Genomic DNA, 25047 nt, shown 5'->3' on the forward strand with positions numbered 1-25047 from the left:
ACATTTCACAATAAACTGCGGGAGAATTCATCATTTTGCAGGTACAGTATCTGTCTTTATTTAGTGTGTTAAGGTAAGGTACAGTATCTGTCTTTATTTCAAGTGTTGGTGATCATAACAGACAGTGTGTTAAGGTAAGGGACAGTGTGTTAAGGTAAGGTACAGTATCTGTCTTTATTTCAAGTGTTGGTGTTGACAGTGTGTTATCATAACAGTGTTTGTGTTAAGGTAAGGTACAGTATCTGTCTTTATTTAGTGTGTTAGGGTAAGGTACAGTATCTGTCTTTATTTCAAGTGTTGGTGATCATAACAGACAGTGTGTTAAGGTAAGGTACAGTATCTGTCTTTATTTAGTGTGTTAAGGTAAGGTACAGTATCTGTCTTTATTTCAAGTGTTGGTGATCATAACAGACAGTGTGTTAAGGTAAGGTACAGTATCTGTCTTTATTTCAAGTGTTGGTGATCATAACAGACAGTGTGTTAAGGTAAGGTACAGTATCTGTCTTTATTTCAAGTGTTGGTGATCATAACAGACAGTGTGTTAAGGTAAGGTACAGTATCTGTCTTTATTTCAAGTGTTGGTGATCATAACAGACAGTGTGTTAAGGTAAGGTACAGTATCTGTCTTTATTTCAAGTGTTGGTGATCATAACAGACAGTGTGTTAAGGTAAGGGACAGTGTGTTAAGGTAAGGGACAGTGTGTTAAGGTAAGAGACAGACAGTGTGTTAGGGTAAGAGACAGACAGTGTGTTAGGGTAAGAGACAGTGTGTTAAGGTAAGAGACAGACAGTGTGTTAAGGTAAGGGACAGTGTGTTAAGGTAAGAGACAGACAGTGTGTTAGGGTAAGAGACAGACAGTGTGTTAAGGTAAGAGACAGTGTGTTAGGGTAAGAGACAGACAGTGTGTTAGGGTAAGAGACAGACAGTGTGTTAGGGTAAGAGACAGACAGTGTGTTAAGGTAAGAGACAGACAGTGTGTTAAGGTAAGAGACAGACAGTGTGTTAGGGTAAGAGACAGACAGTGTGTTAAGGTAAGAGACAGACAGTGTGTTAGGGTAAGAGACAGACAGTGTGTTAGGGTAAGAGACAGTGTGTTAGGGTAAGAGACAGACAGTGTGTTAAGGTAAGAGACAGACAGTGTGTTAAGGTAAGAGACAGACAGTGTGTTAAGGTAAGAGACAGACAGTGTGTTAGAGGTAAGAGACAGACAGTGTGTTAAGGTAAGAGACAGACAGTGTGTAAGGTAAGAGACAGACAGTGTGTTAAGGTAAGAGACAGACAGTGTGTTAGGGTAAGAGACAGACAGTGTGTTAAGGTAAGGTAGAGTGTGTTAGGTAAGAGACAGACAGTGTGTTAGGGTAAGAGACAGACAGTGTGTTAAGGTAAGAGACAGACAGTGTGTTAAGGTAAGAGACAGACAGTGTGTTAAGGTAAGAGACAGACAGTGTGTTAAGGTAAGAGACAGACAGTGTGTTAAGGTAAGAGACAGACAGTGTGTTAAGGTAAGAGACAGACAGTGTGTTAAGGTAAGAGACAGACAGTGTGTTAAGGTAAGGGACAGACAGTGTGTTAAGGTAAGAGACAGACAGTGTGTTAGGGTAAGAGACAGACAGTGTGTTAAGGTAAGAGACAGACAGTGTGTTAGGGTAAGAGACAGACAGTGTGTTAAGGTAAGAGACAGACAGTGTGTTAGGGTAAGAGACAGACAGTGTGTTAGGGTAAGAGACAGACAGTGTGTTAGGGTAAGAGACAGACAGTGTGTTAAGGTAAGAGACAGACAGTGTGTTAAGGTAAGAGACAGACAGTGTGTTAAGGTAAGAGGACAATGTGTAAAGACAGACAGTGTGTTAGGGTAAGACAGACAGTGTGTTAAGGTAAGAGACAGACAGTGTGTTAAGGTAAGAGACAGACAGTGTGTTAGGGTAAGAGACAGACAGTGTGTTAGGGTAAGAGACAGACAGTGTGTTAGGTAAGAGACAGACAGTGTTAGGTAAGAGGACAGACAGTGTGTTAGGGTAAGAGACAGACAGTGTGTTAGGGTAAGAGACAGACAGTGTGTTAAGGTAAGAGACAGACAGTGTGTTAAGGTAAGAGACAGACAGTGTGTTAGGGTAAGAGACAGACAGTGTGTTAGGGTAAGAGACAGACAGTGTGTTAAGGTAAGAGACAGTGTGTTAGGGTAAGAGACAGACAGTGTGTTAAGGTAAGAGACAGACAGTGTGTTAAGGTAAGAGACAGAGATAGTTAAATGATGGGTCAGAGTCATATAATCCCCACTGCAGTCAGTGATCTGTTGCTATGGCAACACTGCACTTCAGAGTAGATCTGAGATCTTCTGTATCCTGCTGCACCTTCTAATCTCTGAAGACCCAAACACAGACCCCCCCCTCTCCCTTATCAATGGAATATGTGCATGTGCTGGAAATGTCTGTATGGCAATAATTGTTATTGAAAAATCCAATTTTACAATTGTGTTGGGGCTGGGGCTGGTCTGATCTTCATGGTGATGGCTTTCAGGGAGTATGTATAGCCTTTCCATGAATTCCAGTTGATGCCAATACCAAAGGTAGACTCGCCCCATGCATATATCCCATTGGGGTTAGTAGCATGGCAGTTGGTGTACCAAAATCCTCCGTAGTACACCCGGGCACAGTTGGTGTCGGCAAGGTCCTGGTCTTTATCTGACGTTGTAAATTTGTGACCATTGTGAAAACCCAGAGAATCTCCTGAGGAAACAGAGGAGATAAATAAGGACTCTAGGTAACTTCATGATAATACTTCCACCAGCTTTAGGTATGAACTAGTGATGCACCGATATGACATGTCTGGCCGATACCGATATCCAATATGTTCCTTGCCCCAAAAAACCTGATACCGATGCAGATAACCGATATAAAACATGTTTGCAGCCTTTGAAGCATTCAGTTAAATAGTTAACACACACATATGGGCGCAGCGGTCTAAGGCACTGCATCTCAGTGCAAGAGGCGTCACTACAGTCCCTGGTTCGAATCCAGGCTGTATCACATCCGGCCGTGATTGAGAGTCCCGTAGGGCGGAGCACAATTGTCCCATCATTGGCCGGGGTAGGCCGTCATTGTAAATAAGAATTTGTTCTTAACGGACTTGCCTAATGAAATAAAGGTTACACACAAACACCACACTGACCTGCTGTTTCATTGTTCATTTGTTCCGGCGTTTCATTCTCAACCAGGATTTCTATGGAACGCCGTTTGGGTCTTTGCGCGTCAAAATATATACTATTTAACACAATTTGACGTGTCAATTAAGCTTGTTGACCAATCAGGACCTGAATATGACTGCACGTCACATAATAATTTAAGGCGTTCATATTTTTTTTACATAGTTATTACACTATCACTCGTATTGATTACACTATCACTCGTATTGATTACACTATCACTCATATTGATTAACTCGTATTGATTACACTATAACTCGTATTGATTACACTATCACTCGTATTGATTACACTATCACTCATATTGATTACACTATCACTCGTATTGATTACACTATCACTCATATTGATTACACTATCACTCGTATTGATTACACTATCACTCATATTGATTACACTATCACTCATATTGATTACACTATCACTCATATTGATTACACTATCACTCATATTGATTACACTATCACTCATATTGATTACACTATCACTCATATTGATTACACTATCACTCGTATTGATTACACTATCACTCATATTGATTACACTATCACTCATATTGATTACACTATCACTCGTATTGATTACACTATCACTCATATTGATTACACTATCACTCATATTGATTACACTATCACTCATATTGATTACACTATCACTCGTATTGATTACACTATCACTCATTGATTACACTATCACTCGTATTGATAACTCGTATTGATTACACTATCACTCGTATTGATTACACTATCACTCATATTGATTACACTATCACTCGTATTGATTACACTATCACTCGTATTGATAACTCGTATTGATTACACTATCACTCGTATTGATTACACTATCACTCATATTGATTACACTATCACTCGTATTGATTCTCATATTGATTACACTATCACTCATATTGATTACACTATCACTCGTATTGATTACACTATCACTCGTATTGATTACACTATCACTCGTATTGATTACACTATCACTCATATTGATTACACTATCACTCATATTGATTACACTATCACTCGTATTGATTACACTATCACTCATATTGATTACACTATCACTCATATTGATTACACTATCACTCGTATTGATAACTCGTATTGATTACACTATCACTCATATTGATTACACTATCACTCATATTGATTACACTATCACTCATATTGATTACACTATCACTCGTATTGATTACACTATCACTCGTATTGATTACACTATCACTCATATTGATTACACTATCACTCGTATTGATTACACTATCACTCATATTGATTACACTATCACTCATATTGATTACACTATCACTCGTATTGATAACTCGTATTGATTACACTATCACTCATAGTTATTACACTATCACTCGTATTGATTACACTATCACTCGTATTGATTACACTATCACTCATATTGATTACACTATCACTCATATTGATTACACTATCACTCGTATTGATTACACTATCACTCGTATTGATTACACTATCACTCATATTGATTACACTATCACTCATATTGATTACACTATCACTCATATTGATTACACTATCACTCATATTGATTACACTATCACTCGTATTGATAACTCGTATTGATTACACTATCACTCGTATTGATTACACTATCACTCATATTGATTACACTATCATCACTGATTACACTATCACTCATTATTGATTACACTATCACTCATATTGATTACACTATCACTCATATTGATTACACTATCACTCATATTGATTACACTATCACTCATATTGATTACACTATCACTCATATTGATTACACTATCACTCATATTGATTACACTATCACTCATTGATTATTACACTATCACTCATATTGATTACACTATCACTCGTATTGATTACACTATCACTCGTATTGATTACACTATCACTCATATTGATTACACTATCACTCATATTGATTACACTATCACTCATATTGATTACACTATCACTCGTATTGATTACACTATCACTCATATTGATTACACTATCACTCGTATTGATTACACTATCACTCGTATTGATTACACTATCACTCATATTGATTACACTATCACTCATATTGATTACACTATCACTCATATTGATTACACTATCACTCATATTGATTACACTATCACTCATATTGATTACACTATCACTCATATTGATTACACTATCACTCGTATTGATTACACTATCACTCATATTGATTACACTATCACTCGTATTTCATGTTACAAAGATTCATCAATACGTATGCTATGATGCTGGTAAAGTTGTCTCTCACACCTACAGTCCTGGTCATAAAAAAGCTAGCTAGTTGATGGATGCAAACAATATTCTTGCCCAAAAACACGACATAATCTGTTTCAGTAGCTATAGTTCGCTAGCTAACATCTATTTAAGTAGCTATAGTTAGCTAGCTAACATCTATTTGCAAAGCTATATTCTTGCCCAAAAACACGACATAATCTGTTTCAGTAGCTATAGTTCGCTAGCTAACATCTATTTAAGTAGCTATAGTTAGCTAGCTAACATCTATTTCAGTAGCTATAGTTCGCTAGCTAACATCTATTTAAGTAGCTATAGTTAGCTAGCTAACATCTATTTCGGTAGCTATAGTTCGCTAGCTAACATCTATTTAAGTAGCTATAGTTAGCTAGCTAACATCTATTTCAGTAGCTATAGTTCGCTAGCTAACATCTATTTAAGTAGCTATAGTTAGCTAGCTAACATCTATTTCAGTAGCTATAGTTCGCTAGCTAACATCTATTTCAGTAGCTATATTTTGCTACCTAACATCTATTTCAGTAGCTATAGTTAGCTAGCTAACATCTATTTAAGTAGCTATAGTTAGCTAGCTGACATCTGTTTCAGTAGCTATAGTTCGCTAGCAAACATCTATTTCAGTAGCTTTAATTAGCTAGCTAGCTAACTATATAGCTAGGTGTCATCATCTAAAATAACCCTAATTTGTAAGACAGATCTTATTTTATTATTCATCGGACCCATCTATGTGAAGCTTGCCACAATAAGGATTAACCACAATAGTGGACTTTGCGGTTAGCCTTCAAAATACAAGTATGGCATAATTCTACTATTTGTATTCATTTGCATCACTGTCAACAACATACTTTTATTTTGAAAGCAAACCGCAAATAATCCTTATTGTGGCTAGCTTCACAACACATATCCCGGTCCGGTCGAGCCTCACTAGCCAGATGAAGCTAGCTAGCTGCTTATAACGTTAGCTTTGGGAGACAGGGTTAAGTATCTGGCTAGCTATTTATTTTCATGAACTGAAGTTCCATTTCATTAGGCAAACAACAAGTGGCAACCTTGCTAATACTAACTCACACGGATTCCTAAATCATTGCCAAGAATAATGAAAATGACTGCAGTTTCTACTGGTCATTGTTTTCAGGCTGGTTGTATTTTTTTCACCTTTATTTAACCAGGTAGGCAAGTTGAGAACAAGTTCTCATTTACAATTGCGACCTGGCCAAGATAAAGCATAGTAGTGTGAACAGACAACAACACAGAGTTACACATGGAGTAAACAATAAACAAGTCAATAACACAGTAGAAAAAAAAGAAGAAAAAAAAGAGTCTATATACATTGTGTGCAAAAGGCATGAGGGGGTTGGCGAATAATTACAATTTTGCAGATTAACACTGGAGTGATGCATGATCAGATGGTCATGTGCAGGTAGAGATACTGGTGTGCAAAAGAGCAGAAAAGTAAATAAATAAAAACAGTATGGGGATGAGGTAGGTAAATTGGGTGTTCTATTTACCGATGGACTATGTACAGCTGCAGCGATCGGTTAGCTGCTCAGATAGCAGATGTTTAAAGTTGGTGAGGGAGATAAAAGTCTCCAACTTCAGCAATTTTTGCAATTCGTTCCAGTCACAGGCAGCAGAGAACTGGAAGGGAAGGCGGCCAAATGAGGTGTTGGCTTTAGGGATGATCAGTGAGATACACCTGCTGGACCGTGTGCTACGGGTGGGTGTTGCCATCGTTACCAGTGAACTGAGATAATGCGGAGCTTTACCTAGCATGGCCTTGTAGATGACCTGGAGCCAGTGGGTCTGGCGACGAATATATAGCGAGGGCCAGCCGACTAGAGCATACAGGTCGCAGTGGTGGGTTGTATAAGGTGCTTTAGTAACAAAACGGATGGCACTGTGATAAACTGCATCTAGTTTGCTGAGTAGAGTATTGTAGATGACATCGCCAAAGTCGAGGATCGGTAGGATAGTCAGTTTTACTAGGGTAAGTTTGGCGGCGTGAGTGAAGGAGGCTTTGTTGCGAAATAGAAAGCCGACTCTAGATTTGATTTTAGATTGGAGATGTTTGATATGAGTCTGGAAGGAGAGTGTACAGTCTAGCCAGACACCTAGGTACTTATAGATGTCCACATATTCTAGGTCGGAACCATCCACGGTGGTGATGCTGGTCAGGCGTGCGGGTGCAAGCAGCGAATGGTTGAAAAGCATGCATTTGATTTTACTAGCGTTTAAGAGCAGTTGGAGGCCACAGAAGGAGTGTTGTATGGCATTGAAGCTCGTTTGGAGGTTAGATAGCACAGTGTCCAAGGAAGGGCCAGAAGTATACAGAATGTGTCGTCTGCGTAGATGTGGATCAGGGAATTGCCCACAGCAAGAGCAACATCATTGATATATACAGAGAAAAGAGTCGGCCCGAGAATTGAACCCTGTGCTACCCCCATAGTTCCATAGTATGTTGTGAAGCTAATAGCAGTGACGCTATTACTGTATAATTTCGGTAGGGCAACATCTGAAAAATAGCGCCTACTTGGTAGTTTGTACCGGTGCTCGACCAGTCGGCGAAAGCCAACATCACCCACTACAAAGGACGGTTGATTGTCAAGGGCAATGAATTCCATTATCTTTGAGTCGTCTCTCTGAAATGTTGTTATCCTTTCAAATGACTGCTGGACTTGTTGGCTGCTCGATCCACACAGCAGACATTGTGGGCGAGGTTAGGAATGCTGTGTAGCACGTGTTGGCTGCTCGATCCACACAGCAGACATTGTGGGCCAGGTTAGGAATGCTGTGTAGCACGTGTTGGCTGCTCGATCCACACAGCAGACATTGTGGGCGAGGTTAGGAATGCTGTGTAGCACGTGTTGGCTGCTCGATCCACACAGCAGACATTGTGGGCCAGGTTAGGAATGCTGTGTAGCACGTGTTGGCTGCTCGATCCACACAGCAGACATTGTGGGCGAGGTTAGGAATGCTGTGTAGCACGTGTTGGCTGCTCGATCCACACAGCAGACATTGTGGGCCAGGTTAGGAATGCTGTGTAGCACGTGTTGGCTGCTCGATCCACACAGCAGACATTGTGGGCCAGGTTAGGAATGCTGTGTAGCACGTGTTGGCTGCTCGATCCACACAGCAGACATTGTGGGCCAGGTTAGGAATGCTGTGTAGCACGTGTTGGCTGCTCGATCCACACAGCAGACATTGTGGGCCAGGTTAGGAATGCTGTGTAGCACGTGTTGGCTGCTCGATCCACACAGCAGACATTGTGGGCCAGGTTAGGAATGCTGTGTAGCACGTGTTGGCTGCTCGATCCACACAGCAGACATTGTGGGCCAGGTTAGGAATGCTGTGTAGCACGTGTTGGCTGCTCGATCCACACAGCAGACATTGTGGGCGAGGTTAGGAATGCTGCGTAGCACGTGTTGGCTGCTCGATCCACACAGCAGACATTGTGGGCCAGGTTAGGAATGCTGTGTAGCACGTGTTGGCTGCTCGATCCACACAGCAGACATTGTGGGCCAGGTTAGGAATGCTGTGTAGCACGTGTTGGCTGCTCGATCCACACAGCAGACATTGTGGGCCAGGTTAGGAATGCTGTGTAGCACGTGTTGGCTGCTCGATCCACACAGCAGACATTGTGGGCCAGGTTAGGAATGCTGTGTAGCACGTGTTGGCTGCTCGATCCACACAGCAGACATTGTGGGCCAGGTTAGGAATGCTGTGTAGCACGTGTTGGCTGCTCGATCCACACAGCAGACATTGTGGGCCAGGTTAGGAATGCTGTGTATGTTCACGTGTCCCTGGCCCTGTCAGATTTTCTTGCATCCACTGGTACTCTACATCTGCAGACATTGTGGGCCTGGTACCTAGGCCGCTACTGAGGTTAGGAATATTTTCTGTAATTTTCTCTGTATATTCTGCTATATTCTGGTACTATATTCTGTGCTATATTCTGGTACTATATGCACTATGGCTGTGCTATATTATGCCACTATATTCTGGTACTATACTCTGGTACTATATTCTAGTGCTATATTATGCCACTATATTCTGGTGTGGGCCTAGTGCTATATTATGCCACTATATTCTGGTAATATACTCTGTACTATATCTAGTGCTATATTATGCACTATATTCTGTACTATATCCTGGCTATATTCATATTCTGGTACTATACTCTGGTACTATATCCTAGTGCTATATTATGCCACTATATTCTGGTACTATACTCTGGTACTATATTCTAGTGCTATATTCTGGTACTATACTCTGGTACTATATCCTAGTGCTATATTATGCCACTATATTCTGGTACTATACTAGACTATATTATGCCAGGCCGCTATTCTGATATACTCTGTATATATTCTAGTATTATGGTACTATACTCTGGTACTATATCCTAGTGCTATATTATGCCACTATATTCTGGTACTATACTCTGGTAATATATTCCAGTGCTATATTATGGTACTATACTCATGGACTATATTCCAATTTTATAGTATGGTACTATATTCTGGTACTATACTCTGGTACTATATTCTAGTGCTATATTATGGTACTATACTCTGGACTATATTCCAATATAGTCTGGTACTATATTCTAGTGCTATATTATGGACTATATTCTTTTATACTATGGTACTATATATCTGGTACTATATCCTAGTGCTATATTATGCCACTATATTCTGTATGTACTATACTCTGGTACTATATTCTAGTGCTATATTATGGTACTATACTCTGGACTATATTCCTAGTGCTATATTATATTCCACTATATTCTGGTACTATACTCATGGACTATATTCCAATTTTATATATGGTACTATATTATGGTACTATACTCATGGACTATATTCCAATTTTATAGTATGGTACTATATTATGGTACTATACTCATGGACTATATTCCACTATATTCTATACTTGGACTATATTCTATAGTATGGTACTATATTATGGTACTATACTCATGGACTATATTCCAATTTTATAGTATGGTACTATATTCTGGTACTATACTCATGGACTATATTCCAATTTTATAGTATGGTACTATATTATGGTACTATACTCATGGACTATATTCCAATTTTATAGTATGGTACTATATTATGGTACTATACTCATGGACTATATTCCAATTTTATAGTATGGTACTATATTATGGTACTATACTCATGGACTATATTCCAATTTTATAGTATGGACTATATTCCAATTTTATAGTATGGTACTATATTATGGTACTATACTCATGGACTATATTCCAATTTTATAGTATGGTACTATATTGGTACTATATCCTAGTGCTATATTATGGTACTATACTCATGGACTATATTCCAATTTTATAGTATGGTACTATATTATGGTACTATACTCATGGACTATATTCCAATTTTATAGTATGGTACTATACTCTGGTACTATATCCTGGCTATATTATGGTACTATACTCATGGACTATATTCCAATTTTATAGTATGGTACTATATTATGGTACTATACTCATGGACTATATTCCAATTTTATAGTATGGTACTATACTCTGGTACTATATCCTAGTGCTATATTATGGTACTATACTCATGGACTATATTCCAATTTTATAGTATGGTACTATATTATGGTACTATACTCATGGACTATATTCCAATTTTATAGTATGGTACTATACTCTGGTACTATATCCTAGTGCTATATTATGGTACTATACTCATGGACTATATTCCAATTTTATAGTATGGTACTATATTCTGGTTATTAATTATTAATAACATTATTATATTATGGAAACACTGATCTCCCTCACTAGCTTTAAGCACCAACTGTCAGAGCAGCACACAGATTACTGCACCTGTACATAGCATTTAAGACATTTTTACATTTAAGTCATTTAGCAGACGCTCTTATCCAGACTCATGACTATACAAATTATGGTACTTTATTTATGACATCCAGTGGAACAGCCACTTTACAATAGTGCATCTAGGTCTTTTAAGGGGGGGATAGGATTACTTTATCCTATCCTAGGTATTCCTTAAAGAGGTGGGGTTTCAGGTGTCTCCGGAAGGTGGTGATTACTCCGCTGTCCTGGCGTAGTGAGGGAGTTTGTTCCACCATTGGGGGCCAGATTCAGCGAACAGTTTTGACTGGGCTGAGCCTAGGATACTGTACTTCCTCAGTGGTAGGGATTCGAGCAGGACAGAGGTGGATGATACTCATGCCCTTGTTTGGGTGTAGGGCCTGATCAGAGCCTGGAGGTACTGAGGTGCCGTTCCCCTCACAGCTCCGTAGGCAAGCACCTGTCGCCTCTGAATTATAGCCCACCTATAATTTAGCCCAAACAACTACCTCTTTCCCAACTGTATTTAATTTATTTATTTATTTTGCTCCTTTGCACCCCATTATTTTTATTTCTACTTTGCACATTCTTCCATTGCAAAACTACCATTCCAGTGTTTTACTTGCTATATTGTATTTACTTTGCCACCATGGCCTTTTTTGCCTTTACCTCCCTTCTCTCCTCATTTGCTCACATCGTATATAGACTTGTTTTTTTTACCGTATTATTGACTGTATGTTTGTTTTACTCCATGTGTAACTCTGTGTCGTTGTATCTGTCGAACTGCTTTGCTTTATCTTGGCCAGGTCGCAATTGTAAATGAGAACTTGTTCTCAACTTGCCTACCTAGTTAAATAAAGGTGAAATAAATAAATAAATAAAATGGTACTATATTCTGGTACTATATTCTGGTACTGTACTCTTGGACTATATTCTAGTACTATATTCTGGTACTATACTCTGGTACTATACTCTTGGACTATATTCTGGTACTATATTCTGGTACTATATTCAGGTGCTATACTCTGGTACTATACTCTTGGGCTATATTAGGGTACTATGTTATGGTACTATACTCTGGTACTATATTCTGGTACTATACTCTGGTACTATATTCTGGTACTATACTCTGGTACTATATTCTGGTACTATATTTTTGTACTATACCCTTGGACTATATTCTAGTGCTATATTCTTGTACTATACTATTGGACTATATTCTAGTGCTATATTATGGTACTATACTCTGGTACTATATTCTGGTACTATATTTTTGTACTATACCCTTGGACTATATTCTAGTGCTATATTCTTGTACTATTCTCTTGGACTATATTCTGGTACTATATTCTTGGTCTATATTCAGGTGCAATATTATTGGACTATATTCTGGTACTACAGTATATTATTGGACTATATTCTGGTACTACAGTATATTCTGGTTCTATATTCTGGTACTACAGTATATTCTGGTTCTACAGTATATTATTGGACTATATTCTGGTACTAAAGTATATTCTGGTTCTACAGTATATTATTGGACTATATTCTGTTACTACAGTATATTCTGGATCTATATTCTGGTACTAAAGTATATTCTGGTTCTACTATATTAGGACTATATTCTCTATTCAGTATATTCTGGTTCTATATTCTGGTACTACAGTATATTCTGGTTTCTGGTATATTATTCTGGTTCTACTATATTCTGGTACTATATTCTGGTTCTACAGTATATTATTGGACTATATTCTGTTACTACAGTATATTCTGGTTCTATATTCTGGTTCTACAGTATATTATTGGACTATATTCTGTTACTACAGTATATTCTGGTTCTATATTCTGGTACTAAAGTATATTCTGGTTCTACAGTATATTATTGGACTATATTCTGTTACTACAGTATATTCTGGTTCTATATTCTGGTTCTACAGTATATTATTGGACTATATTCTGGTACTACAGTATATTCTGGTACTATATTCTGGTACTACAGTATATTATTGGACTATATTATGGTACTACAGTATATTAATGGACTATATTCTGGTACTACAGTATATTAATGGACTATATTCTGGTACTACAGTATATTCTTGGACTATTTTATTAGACTTTTTTTCTTGGGTTATTTTTTCTTGGACAATATAAATTGTCACCCACCTGCTCCTCCATCTTTGAATGAGCCCAGTGTTAGCAGGTATCCTTCAGCCTCTGGTCCAACGGAGAAGGAAGAGTACTGAGCATAGACCTTATTCCCCTCAAAGTCCTCCATGTCCACCCTCAGCTCATAGGTTCCTTTCATAGTCATGAGATGCATTGTCTCCAGCCCTGGAGAATGAGATCAACATAGCAGTTCATTGTGTTGTCTGAATACAATGACAAATGGCATTGAATGAACTAGGACAAACCGGATGAAGTCAGTGGTAGAACAAGGTTCTAGGAGGAGAACGTTCTGTTGGCTAGAAGTTAAACCAGTTCCTACCCAGCCAGTACTCTCCAGATGCGCTCCCAAAACCACTCTTGTACTGATCCCACTTCCTGTAGAAGTTCACTGATCCATCCTGTCGCCTCTGAATCAGCTGATTTAGAGAGAGATTGTTTAATTGACAGATTAAGAGAGAGAGATATTGTTTAATTGACAGATTAAGAGAGAGAGAGAGAGAGATTGTTTAATTAACAGATTAAGAGAGAGAGAGAGAATTAACAGATTAAGAGAGAGAGAGAGATTGTTTAATTAACAGATTAAGAGAGAGAGAGAGAGAGATTGTTTAATTAACAGATTAAGAGAGAGAGAGAGAGAGAGATTGTTGTTTAATTGACAGATTAAGAGAGAGAGATATTGTTTAATTGACAGATTAAGAGAGAGAGAGAGATTGTTTAATTAACAGATTAAGAGAGAGAGAGATTGTTTAATTAACAGATTAAGAGAGAGAGAGATTGTTTAATTAACAGATTAAGAGAGAGAGAGAGAGATTGTTTAATTAACAGATTAAGAGAGAGAGAGAGAGAGAGATTGTTTAATTAACAGATTAAGAGAGAGAGAGATTGTTTAATTAACAGATTAAGAGAGAGAGAGAGAGATTGTTTAATTAACAGATTAAGAGAGAGAGAGATTGTTTAATTAACAGATTAAGAGAGAGAGAGAGAGAGAGATTGTTTAATTAACAGATTAAGAGAGAGAGAGAGAGAGATATTGTTTAATTAACAGATTAAGAGAGAGAGAGAGAGATTGTTTAATTGACAGATTAAGAGAGAGAGAGATTGTTTAATTAACAGATTAAGAGAGAGAGAGATTGTTTAATTAACAGATTAAGAGAGAGAGAGAGAGAGATTGTTTAATTAACAGATTAAGAGAGAGAGAGAGATTGTTTAATTAACAGATTAAGAGAGAGAGAGAGATTGTTTAATTAACAGATTAAGAGAGAGAGAGAGAGAGAGAGATTGTTTAATTAACAGATTAAGAGAGAGAGAGAGAGATTGTTTAATTAACAGATTAAGAGAGAGAGATTGTTTAATTAACAGATAGAGAGAGAGATTGTTTAATTAACAGATTAAGAGAGAGAGAGAGAGAGATTGTTTAATTAACAGATTAAGAGAGAGAGATATTGTTTAATTAACAGATTAGGAGAGAGAGAGAGATTGTTTAATTAACAGATTAAGAGAGAGAGAGAGAGAGAGATTGTTTAATTAACAGATTAAGAGAGAGAGAGAGATTGTTTAATTAACAGATTAAGAGAGAGAGAGATTGTTTAATTAACAGATTAAGAGAGAGAGATTGTTTAATTAACAGATTAAGAGAGAGAGAGAGAGAGATTGTTTAATTAACAGATTAAGAGAGAGAGTTTAATTAACAGATTAAGAGAGAGAAGATTGTTTAATTAACAGATTAAGAGAGAGAGAGAGAGAAAGATTGTTTAATTAACAGATTAAGAGAGAGAGAGAGAGATTGTTTAATTAACAGATTAAGAGAGAGAGAGAGATTGTTTAATATACAGATTAAGAGAGAGAGAGATTGTTTAATTAACAGATTAAGAGAGAGAGAGAGAGAGATTGTTTAATTAACAGATTAAGAGAGAGAGAGATTGTTTAATTAACAGATTAAGAGAGAGAGAGAGAGAGAGATTGTTTAATTGACAGATTAGGAGAGAGAGAGAGATTGTTTAATTAACAGATTAAGAGAGAGAGAGAGATTGTTTAATTGACAGATTAAGAGAGAGAGAGAGATTGTTCATGGTAAATTAGTCTTTAAGTGTATTTCAATACCACACATTGAAACTGACCGTCCACTTTCCTAGATATGCACTTTCCAACCCCATGTCACAGAAGACCTGGACAGGTGAGGTAGGTCCTGCAGGGTAGATGGTGTAGACCCCGTGGTGTCCAGAACCTGATCTATAGACCTCATCACAGTCCACTGGATGCAGGGAGGACTGCACCATCACGGGGACCAGTAGAGCCAGCAGCAAGATGGACTGCAGCACAGGGTAGATGGATACAGCAGTTTAATACTAAAACTGTCTAGTGTTGGTTCATTTGTAGTTATTATGGATACATTTATTATGCCAAAGCAGCAGCTACTCTTCCTGGGGTCCAGAAAAATAAGGCAGTTTATACAATTTTAAAAACATCACAATACATTCACAGATTTCACAACACACTGTGTGCCCTCAGGCCACCACTCCACCACTACCACATATCTACAACACACTGTGTGTCCTCAGGCCCCTACTGTGTGTGTACAACACACTGTGTGTCTGTGTGTGTGTGTGTGTGTCAGGCCACTGTGTGTGTACCACATATCTGTGTACTAAATCCAGTGCATATGTTATTGTGTGTGTGTCTGTGTGTGTGTGTGTCTGTGTGTGTGTGTGTGTGTGTGTCTGTGTCTGTGTGTGTCTGTGTGTGTGTGTGTGTGTGTGTGTGTGTGTCTGTGTGTGTGTGTGTGTCTGTGTCTGTGTGTGTCTGTGTGTGTGTGTGTGTGTGTGTGTGTGTGTGTGTGTGTCTGTGTGTGTGTCTGTGTGTGTGTCTGTGTGTGTGTGTGTGTGTGTGTGTGTGTGTGTCTGTGTGTGTGTGTGTGTGTGTCTGTGTCTGTGTGTCTGTGTCTGTGTGTGTGTGTGTGTCTGTGTCTGTGTGTGTGTGTGTGTGTGTCTGTGTGTGTGTGTCTGTGTCTGTGTCTGTGTGTGTGTCTGTGTCTGTGTGTGTGTGTGTGTGTGTGTGTGTGTGTGTGTGTGTGTGTGTGTGTGTGTGTGTGTCTGTGTCTGTGTCTGTGTGTGTGTGTCTGTGTGTGTGTGTGTGTCTGTGTGTGTGTGTGTGTGTCTGTGTGTGTGTGTGTGTCTGTGTGTGTGTGTGTGTGTGTGTGTGTGTGTGTGTGTGTGTCTGTGTGTGTGTCTGTCTGTCTGTCTGTGTCTGTCTGTCTGTGTGTCTGTGTGTCTGTGTCTGTCTGTCTGTCTGTCTGTCTGTCTGTCTGTCTGTCTGTCTGTGTGTGTATGTGTTGTGTGTGCCAATGTTTGTGTTGCCCACAGTCCCCGCTGTTCCATAAGGTGTTATTTATTAAAAAAAATCTAATTCTACTGCTGCATCAGTTACCTGATGTGGAATAGAGTTCCATGTAGTCATGGCTCTATGTAGTACTGTGGAATAGAGTTCCATGTAGTCATGGCTCTGTGTAGTACTGTGGAATAGAGTTCCATGTAGTCATGGCTCTGTGTAGTAGTGTGGAATAGAGTTCCATGTAGTCATGTCTCTGTGTAGTAGTGTGGAATAGAGTTCCATGTAGTCATGGCTCTGTGTAGTACTGTGGAATAGAGTTCCATGTAGTCATGGCTCTATGTAGTACTGTGGAATAGAGTTCCATGTAGTCATGGCTCTGTGTAGTACTGTGGAATAGAGTTCCATGTAGTCATGGCTCTGTGTAGTACTGTGGAATAGAGTTCCATGTAGTCATGGCTCTGTAGTACTGTGGAATAGAGTTCCATGTAGTCATGGCTCTGTGTAGTACTGTGGAATAGAGTTCCATGTAGTCATGGCTCTGTGTAGTACTGTGGAATAGAGTTCCATGTAGTCATGGCTCTGTGTAGTACTGTGGAATAGAGTTCCATGTAGTCATGGCTCTGTGTAGTACTGTGGAATAGAGTTCCATGTAGTCATGGCTCTGTGTAGTACTGTGGAATAGAGTTCCATGTAGTCATGGCTCTGTGTAGTACTGTGGAATAGAGTTCCATGTAGTCATGGCTCTGTGTAGTACTGTGGAATAGAGTTCCATGTAGTCATGGCTCTGTGTAGTACTGTGGAATAGAGTTCCATGTAGTCATGGCTCTGTGTAGTACTGTGGAATAGAGTTCCATGTAGTCATGGCTCTGTGTAGTACTGTGGAATAGAGTTCCATGTAGTCATGGCTCTGTGTAGTACTGTGGAATAGAGTTCCATGTAGTCATGGCTCTATGTAGTACTGTGGAATAGAGTTCCATGTAGTCATGGCTCTGTGTAGTACTGTGGAATAGAGTTCCATGTAGTCATGGCTCTGTGTAGTACTGTGGAATAGAGTTCCATGTAGTCATGGCTCTGTGTAGTACTGTGGAATAGAGTTCCATGTAGTCATGGCTCTGTGTAGTACTGTGGAATAGAGTTCCTGTAGTCATGGCTCTATGTAGTACTGTGGAATAGAGTTCCATGTAGTCATGGCTCTATGTAGTACTGTGGAATAGAGTTCCATGTAGTCATGGCTCTGTGTAGTACTGTGGAATAGAGTTCCATGTAGTCATGGCTCTATGTAGTACTGTGGAATAGAGTTCCATGTAGTCATGGCTCTATGTAGTACTGTGGAATAGAGTTCCATGTAGTCATGGCTCTATGTAGTACTGTGGAATAGAGTTCCATGTAGTCATGGCTCTATGTAGTACTGTGGAATAGAGTTCCATGTAGTCTGGCTCTTGTAGTACTGTGGAATAGAGTTCTTGTGGCATGTCATGTGGGGTATGTGTACTGTGGAATGAGTTCCATGTAGTCATGGCTCTGGTGTAGTACTGTGGGCCTCCCATAGTCTGTTCTGGACTTGGGGACTGTGAGACAGACCTCTTGTGGCATGTCTTGTGGGGTATCATGGGTGTCTGAGCTGTGTGCCAGTAGTTTAGACAGACAGCTCGGTGCATTCAACATGTCAATACCTCTCATAAATACCAAAATAGTGATGAAGTCAATCTCTCCTCCACTTTGAGCCAGGAGATATTGACATGCATATTATTAATGGCTTAAGTATCCAAAGGCCAGCCGTGCTGCTCTGTTCTGTGCCAATCCAAGGGCCTTTTTGTGGCACCTGACCACACGACTGAACAGTAGTCAAGGTGCTGTTCTGAGCCAATTGATAGTGTTGTTAAGAAGGTCCTTTTTAGGGCACTGTGGACCACACTTGTTGATAGTGTTGTTAAGAAGGTAGACAGTAGGACCGGCCTTGTTGATAGTGTGCGAAAAGAAACTGGGGCCTGTAGGACCTGCCTTGTTGATAGTGTTGTTAAAAAGGCAGAGCATCGCTTTATTATAGACAGACTTCTCTCCATCTTAGCTACTACTGCATCAATATGTTTTGACCATGACAGTTTACAATCCAGGGTTACTCCAAGCAGTTTAGTCTCCTCAACTTCCACATTATTCATTACAAGATGTAGTTGAGGTTTAGGGTTTAGTGAGTGTTTTGTTCCAAATACAATACTTTTAGTTTTAGAAATATTTAGGCCTAACTTATTCCTTGCCACCCATTATGAAACTAACTGCAGCTCTTTGTTAAGTGTGGCAGTCATTTCAGTTGCTGTAGTAGCTGACGTGTATAGTGTTGAGTCATCCGCATACATAGACACACTGGCTTTACTCAAAGCCAGTAGCATGTCATTAGTAAAGATTGAAAAAGTAAGGGGCCTAGACAGCTGCCCTGGGGAATTCCTGATTCTACCTGAATTAATGTCAGAGAGGCTTCCATTAAATAACACCCTCTGTGTTCTGTTAGACAGGTAACTCTTTATCCACAATATAGCAGGGGGTGTAAAACCATAACACCCTCTGTGTTCTGTTAGACAGGTAACTCTTTATCCACATTATAGCAGGGGGTGTAAAACCATAACACCCTCTGTGTTCTGTTAGACAGGTAACTCTTTATCCACAATATAGCAGGGGGTGTAAAACCATAACACCCTCTGTGTTCTGTTAGACAGGTAACTCTTTATCCACATTATAGCAGGGGTGTAAAAGCCATAACACCCTCTGTGTTCTGTTAGACAGGTAACTCTTTATCCACATTATAGCAGGGGGTGTAAAACCATAACACCCTCTGTGTTCTGTTAGACAGGTAACTCTTTATCCACATTATAGCAGGGGGTGTAAAACCATAACACCCTCTGTGTTCTGTTAGGTAACTCTTTATCCACATTAAAGCAGGGGGTGTAAAACCATAACACCCTCTGTTTTCGATAATGTCAAAAGCTGCAATGAAGTCTAACAAGACAGCCCCCACAATCATTTCATCATCAATTTCTCTCAGTTAATCATCAGTCATTTGTGAAAATGCTGTGCTTGATGAGTGTCCTTCTCTATAAGCATGCTGTTTACTGTGAAATAGCATTGTATCTGGTCAAACACAATTTTCCACATTATAAGTGTTGGTAACAGGCTGATAAAACCATAACACCCTCTGTTTTCAATTCCTCATCAATCCACTGTGTTCTGATAGAGGTAACTCTTTATCACAACAACTTGGTAAAGCCTCTGTGTTCTGTTATAACCATTTTTACTGTCATTTTCTGAATGGGGGCTTATTAGTAACTGGAATAAGTCCATAAATGTGTCAAGTGCAGCTCTGTTGTTCTGTTACACACCACAGACCAGCAGCTCTTTCATTACACACCACAGACCAGCAGCGTCTGGTTGCCCTCATTACACACCACAGACCAGCAGCAGGTAACTCTTTATCCACACATACCAGCAGGGGTTGTAAACACCATAGACCAGCAGCTCTGTGTTCATTACACAGACCAGCAGCTCTTTGCTCCACATTATAGACCAGCAGCGTCTGGTTGCTCCTCATACACACCCTCTGTGTTCTGTTCTGGTAACTCCTCATTATCCACATTAGACCAGCAGCGTCTGGTTGCTCCTCAAACACCACAGACCAGCAGCGTCTGGTTGCTCCTAATTACACACCACAGACCAGCAGCGTCTGGTTGCTCCTCATTACCACATTACCAGCAGCGTCTGGTTGCTCCTCAAACACCACAGACCAGCAGCGTCTGGTTGCTCCTCATTACAACCACAGACCAGTGCAATGGTTGCTCCTCAACAAGACAGACCAGCAGCAATCATTTCATCCTCAATTTCACACCACAGACCAGCAGCATCTGGTTGCTCCTCAAAATGACCAGCAGCGTGTTGGTTGCTCCTCATTACACACCACAGACCAGCATGCTGTTTACTGTGAAACCAGCATTGTTCTGGTCAAACACAGACCATCTTCCAGAAGTTTACTAACCACAGACCAGCAGGCTGATTGCCAGACTTAATTGACCAGCATTTTGCTCCTCATCCCCTCAGACCAGCAGCATTACAACCACAGACCAGTTTCTGGTTGCTCCTCATTACACACCAGACCAGCAGCGTCTTTTGCTCCTCATTACACACCACAGACCAGCAGCATCTGGTTGCTCCTCAACACACCACAGACCAGCAGCGTCTGGTTGCTCCTCATTACACACCACAGACCAGCAGCGTCTGGTTGCTCCTCATTACACACCACAGACCAGCAGCGTCTGGTTGCTCCTCATTAAACACCACAGACCAGCAGCGTCTGGTTGCTCCTCATTACACACCACAGACCAGCAGCGTCTGGTTGCTCCTCATTACACACCACAGACCAGCAGCGTCTGGTTGCTCCTCATTACACACCACAGACCAGCAGCGTCTGGTTGCTCCTCATTACACACCACAGACCAGCAGCGTCTGGTTGCTCCTCATTACACACCACAGACCAGCAGCGTCTGGTTGCTCCTAATTACACACCACAGACCAGCAGCGTCTGGTTGCTCCTCATTACACACCACAGACCAGCAGCGTCTGGTTGCTCCTCATTACACACCACAGACCAGCAGCGTCTGGTTGCTCCTCATTACACACCACAGACCAGTAGCGTCTGGTTGCTCCTCATTACACACCAGACCAGCAGCGTCTGGTTGCTCCTCATTACACACCACAGACCAGCAGCATCTGGTTGCTCCTCATTACACACCACAGACCAACAGCGTCTGGTTGCTCCTCATTACACACCACAGACCAGCAGCGTCTGGTTGCTCCTCATTACACACCACAGACCAGCAGCGTCTGGTTGCTCCTCATTACACACCACAGACCAGCAAATATTATTTACATCAATAGCATACACTATATTAGGACCAGCCTGACCTCTTATACACTATATTAGGCCCAGTCTGACCTCTTATATACTATATTAGGCCCAGCCTGTCCTCTTATATACTATATTAGGCCCAGCCTGTCCTCTTATTCACTATATTAGGCCCAGCCTGTCCTCTTATACACTATATTAGGCCCAGCCTGTCCTCTTATACACTATATTAGGCCCAGCCTGTCCTCTTATACACTATATTAGGCCCAGCCTGTCCTCTTATACACTATATTAGGCCCAGCCTGTCCTCTTATACACTATATTAGGCCCATCCTGACCTCTTATACACTATATTAGGCCCAGCCTGACCTCTTATACACTATATTAGGCCCAGCCTGTCCTCTTATACACTATATTAGGCCCAGCCTGTCCTCTTATTCACTATATTAGGCCCAGCCTGACCTCTTATACACTATATTAGGCCCAGCCTGACCTCTTATACACTATATTAGGCCCAGCCTGTCCTCTTATTCACTATATTAGGCCCAGTCTGACCTCTTATACACTATATTAGGCCCAGTCTGACCTCTTATTCACTATATTAGGCCCAGCCTGACCTCTTATACACTATATTAGGCCCAGCCTGTCCTCTTATACACTATATTAGGCCCAGCCTGTCCTCTTATACACTATATTAGGCCCAGCCTGTCCTCTTATTCACTATATTAGGCCCAGCCTGTCCTCTTATACACTATATTAGGCCCAGCCTGTCCTCTTATACACTATATTAGGCCCAGCCTGTCCTCTTATACACTATATTAGGCCCAGCCTGACCTCTTATTCACTATATTAGGCCCAGCCTGTCCTCTTATTCACTATATTAGGCCCAGTCTGACCTCTTATACACTATATTAGGCCCAGCCTGACCTCTTATACACTATATTAGGCCCAGCCTGACCTCTTGTACACTATATTAGGCCCAGCCTGTCCTCTTATACACTATATTAGGCCCAGCCTGTCCTCTTATACACTATATTAGGCCCAGCCTGACCTCTTATTCACTATATTAGGCCCAGCCTGTCCTCTTATTCACTATATTAGGCCCAGCCTTTGGAACGTTCGTTTTCCTAGATATGGCTGTTACATTGTGATCACTACATCCTATGGATTTGTATACTGCTTTCAAACAAATCTCTGCAGCATTAGTAAAGATATGATCAATACATGTTGATGATTTAATTCCTGTGCTGTTTGTAACTACCTGGTAGGTTGACTGATAACCTGAACCAGGTTGCAGGCACTGGTTACAGTTTGAAGTTTTTTCCTGAGTGGGCAGCCTGATGAAAGACCGTCAATATTTAAATCCCCCAGAAAATATACTTCTCTGTTGATATCACAAACATTATCAAGCATTTCACACATGTTATCCAGATACTGACTGTTAGCACTTGGTGGTCTATAGCAGCTTCCCACCAGAATGGGCTTTAGGTGAGGCAGATGAACCTGTAGCCATATTACTACAACAGTATTTAACATTACCCAGATACTGCCTGTCTATAGCAGCTTCCCACCAGAATGGGGCTTTAGGTGAGGCAGATGAACCTGTAGTCATATTACTTCAACAGTATTTAACATTACCCAGATACTGCCTGTCTATAGCAGCTTCCTACCAGAATGGGCTTTAGGTGAGGCAGATGAACCTGTAGCCATATTACTTCAACAGTATTTAACATTACCCAGATACTGACTGTCTATAGCAGCTTCCCACCAGAATGGGCTTTAGGTGAGGCAGATGAACCTGTAGCCATATTACTACAACAGTATTTAACATTACCCAGATACTGACTGTCTATAGCAGCGTCCCACCAGAATGGGCTTTAGGTGAGGCAGATGAACCTGTAGCCATATTACTACAACAGTATTTAACATTACCCAGATACTGACTGTCTATAGCAGCTTCCCACCAGAATGGGCTTTAGGTGAGGCAGATGAACCTGTAGCCATATTACTACAACAGTATTTAACATTACCCAGATACTGACTGGTCTATAGCAGCTTCTCACCAGAATGGGCTTTAGGTGAGGCAGATGAACCTGTAGCCATATTACTTCAACAGTATTTAACATTACCCAGATACTGACTGTCTATAGCAGCTTCCCACCAGAATGGGCTTTAGGTGAGGCAGATGAACCTGTAGCCATATTACTTCAACAGTATTTAACATTACCCAGATACTGCCTGTCTATAGCAGCTTCCTACCAGAATGGGCTTTTCATTAGAGACACATGTCCTATATTCTCGTTAGTATCTCTGATCGTTGTGATAATGCTGTGGTTTATTAATACATACCATCGTTGTTGTGATAGATGTCTGTTTGCCTTTGAAGGAAACTTCAGAATAGTATGTTGAATGGGCGTCCTGTAAGAACAGGGAGCTCATTTACTACAGTGTTGTTCAGGTCTCCAGCTGTTGGTGAAATACTAACACTTACACAGGCACTCTGTCTCACTATGACAATTGACATTTTACTGTGTTAACAAGCTGGATTCTAGTTAGGTCCTATGATGACTTAACAGATCGGACAATGTTACATTAGGCACCAGGAAAACCTCCCTTCCTAATTGTTTTATTTGAAATGATTTGAAATGATTTGTGATCAGTTAAGAATAGTGAGAGACATGCATGAGCTCACCTGTATCAGTGACAGATGTCAGTGTCTTCATGAGCTGTTTGTCCCCACTAAGATGCACACCTCTTTTATAAAGACAACCCAGAGCATGTTGCAACACTCAGTACTTTCTCTGGTCCACACCTCTTTTATAAAGACAGCCCAGAGCATGTTGCAACACTCAGTACTTTCTCTGGTCCATGCCTCTTTTATAAAGGCAGCCCAGAGCATGTTGCAACACTCAGTACTTTCTCTGGTCCACGCCTCTTTTATAAAGGCAGCCCAGAGCATGTTGCAACACTCAGTACTTTCCCTGTGATCTATTGATAGGACAGGCCCATGATCTATTGATAGGACAGGCCCATGATCTATTGATAGGACAGGCCCATGATCTATCGATAGGACAGGCCCATGATCTATCGATAGGACAGGCCCATGATCTATTGATAGGACAGGCCCGTGATCTATCGATAGGACAGGCCCATGATCTATTGATAGGACAGGCCCATGATCTATTGATAGGACAGGCTCATGATCTATCGATAGGACAGGCCCATGATCTATCGATAGGACAGGCCCGTGATCTATTGATAGGACAGGCCCGTGATCTATTGATAGGACAGGCCCATGATCTATTGATAGGACAG

The 25047-nt window shown here is 40.4% G+C and overlaps 1 protein-coding gene across 1 annotated transcript; it reads right to left on the reverse strand.

Moving 5' to 3' along the window:
• Positions 1-2009: 2009 nt before the first annotated feature.
• LOC115121838 (microfibril-associated glycoprotein 4-like) lies at positions 2010-24540 on the reverse strand. The gene is made up of 6 exons (XM_065022915.1): positions 24425-24540; positions 24082-24150; positions 15635-15826; positions 13837-13933; positions 13515-13682; positions 2010-2727 (listed from the first exon to the last, which is right to left on the reverse strand). Exons 2-6 carry the CDS (start codon positions 24082-24084, stop codon positions 2465-2467), a joined length of 723 nt encoding a protein of 240 aa, XP_064878987.1. The 5' UTR covers positions 24085-24150; positions 24425-24540; the 3' UTR covers positions 2010-2464.
• Positions 24541-25047: the final 507 nt, after the last annotated feature.

This window comes from Oncorhynchus nerka, linkage group LG10 (assembly GCF_034236695.1).
Source record: "Oncorhynchus nerka isolate Pitt River linkage group LG10, Oner_Uvic_2.0, whole genome shotgun sequence".
Classification (NCBI taxonomy): domain Eukaryota; kingdom Metazoa; phylum Chordata; class Actinopteri; order Salmoniformes; family Salmonidae; genus Oncorhynchus; species Oncorhynchus nerka.

Bases quoted from the DNA above. Each gene is read 5' to 3' on its own strand.
- LOC115121838 (XM_065022915.1), bottom strand. The intron at 13,934-15,634 runs GTCAGTTTCAAT...TCTCTAAATCAG, and splicing joins CATATCTAGGAAAGTGGACG to CTGATTCAGAGGCGACAGGA. The intron at 2,728-13,514 runs GTGGGTGACAAT...CTGTTTCCTCAG, and splicing joins ATTCAAAGATGGAGGAGCAG to GAGATTCTCTGGGTTTTCAC.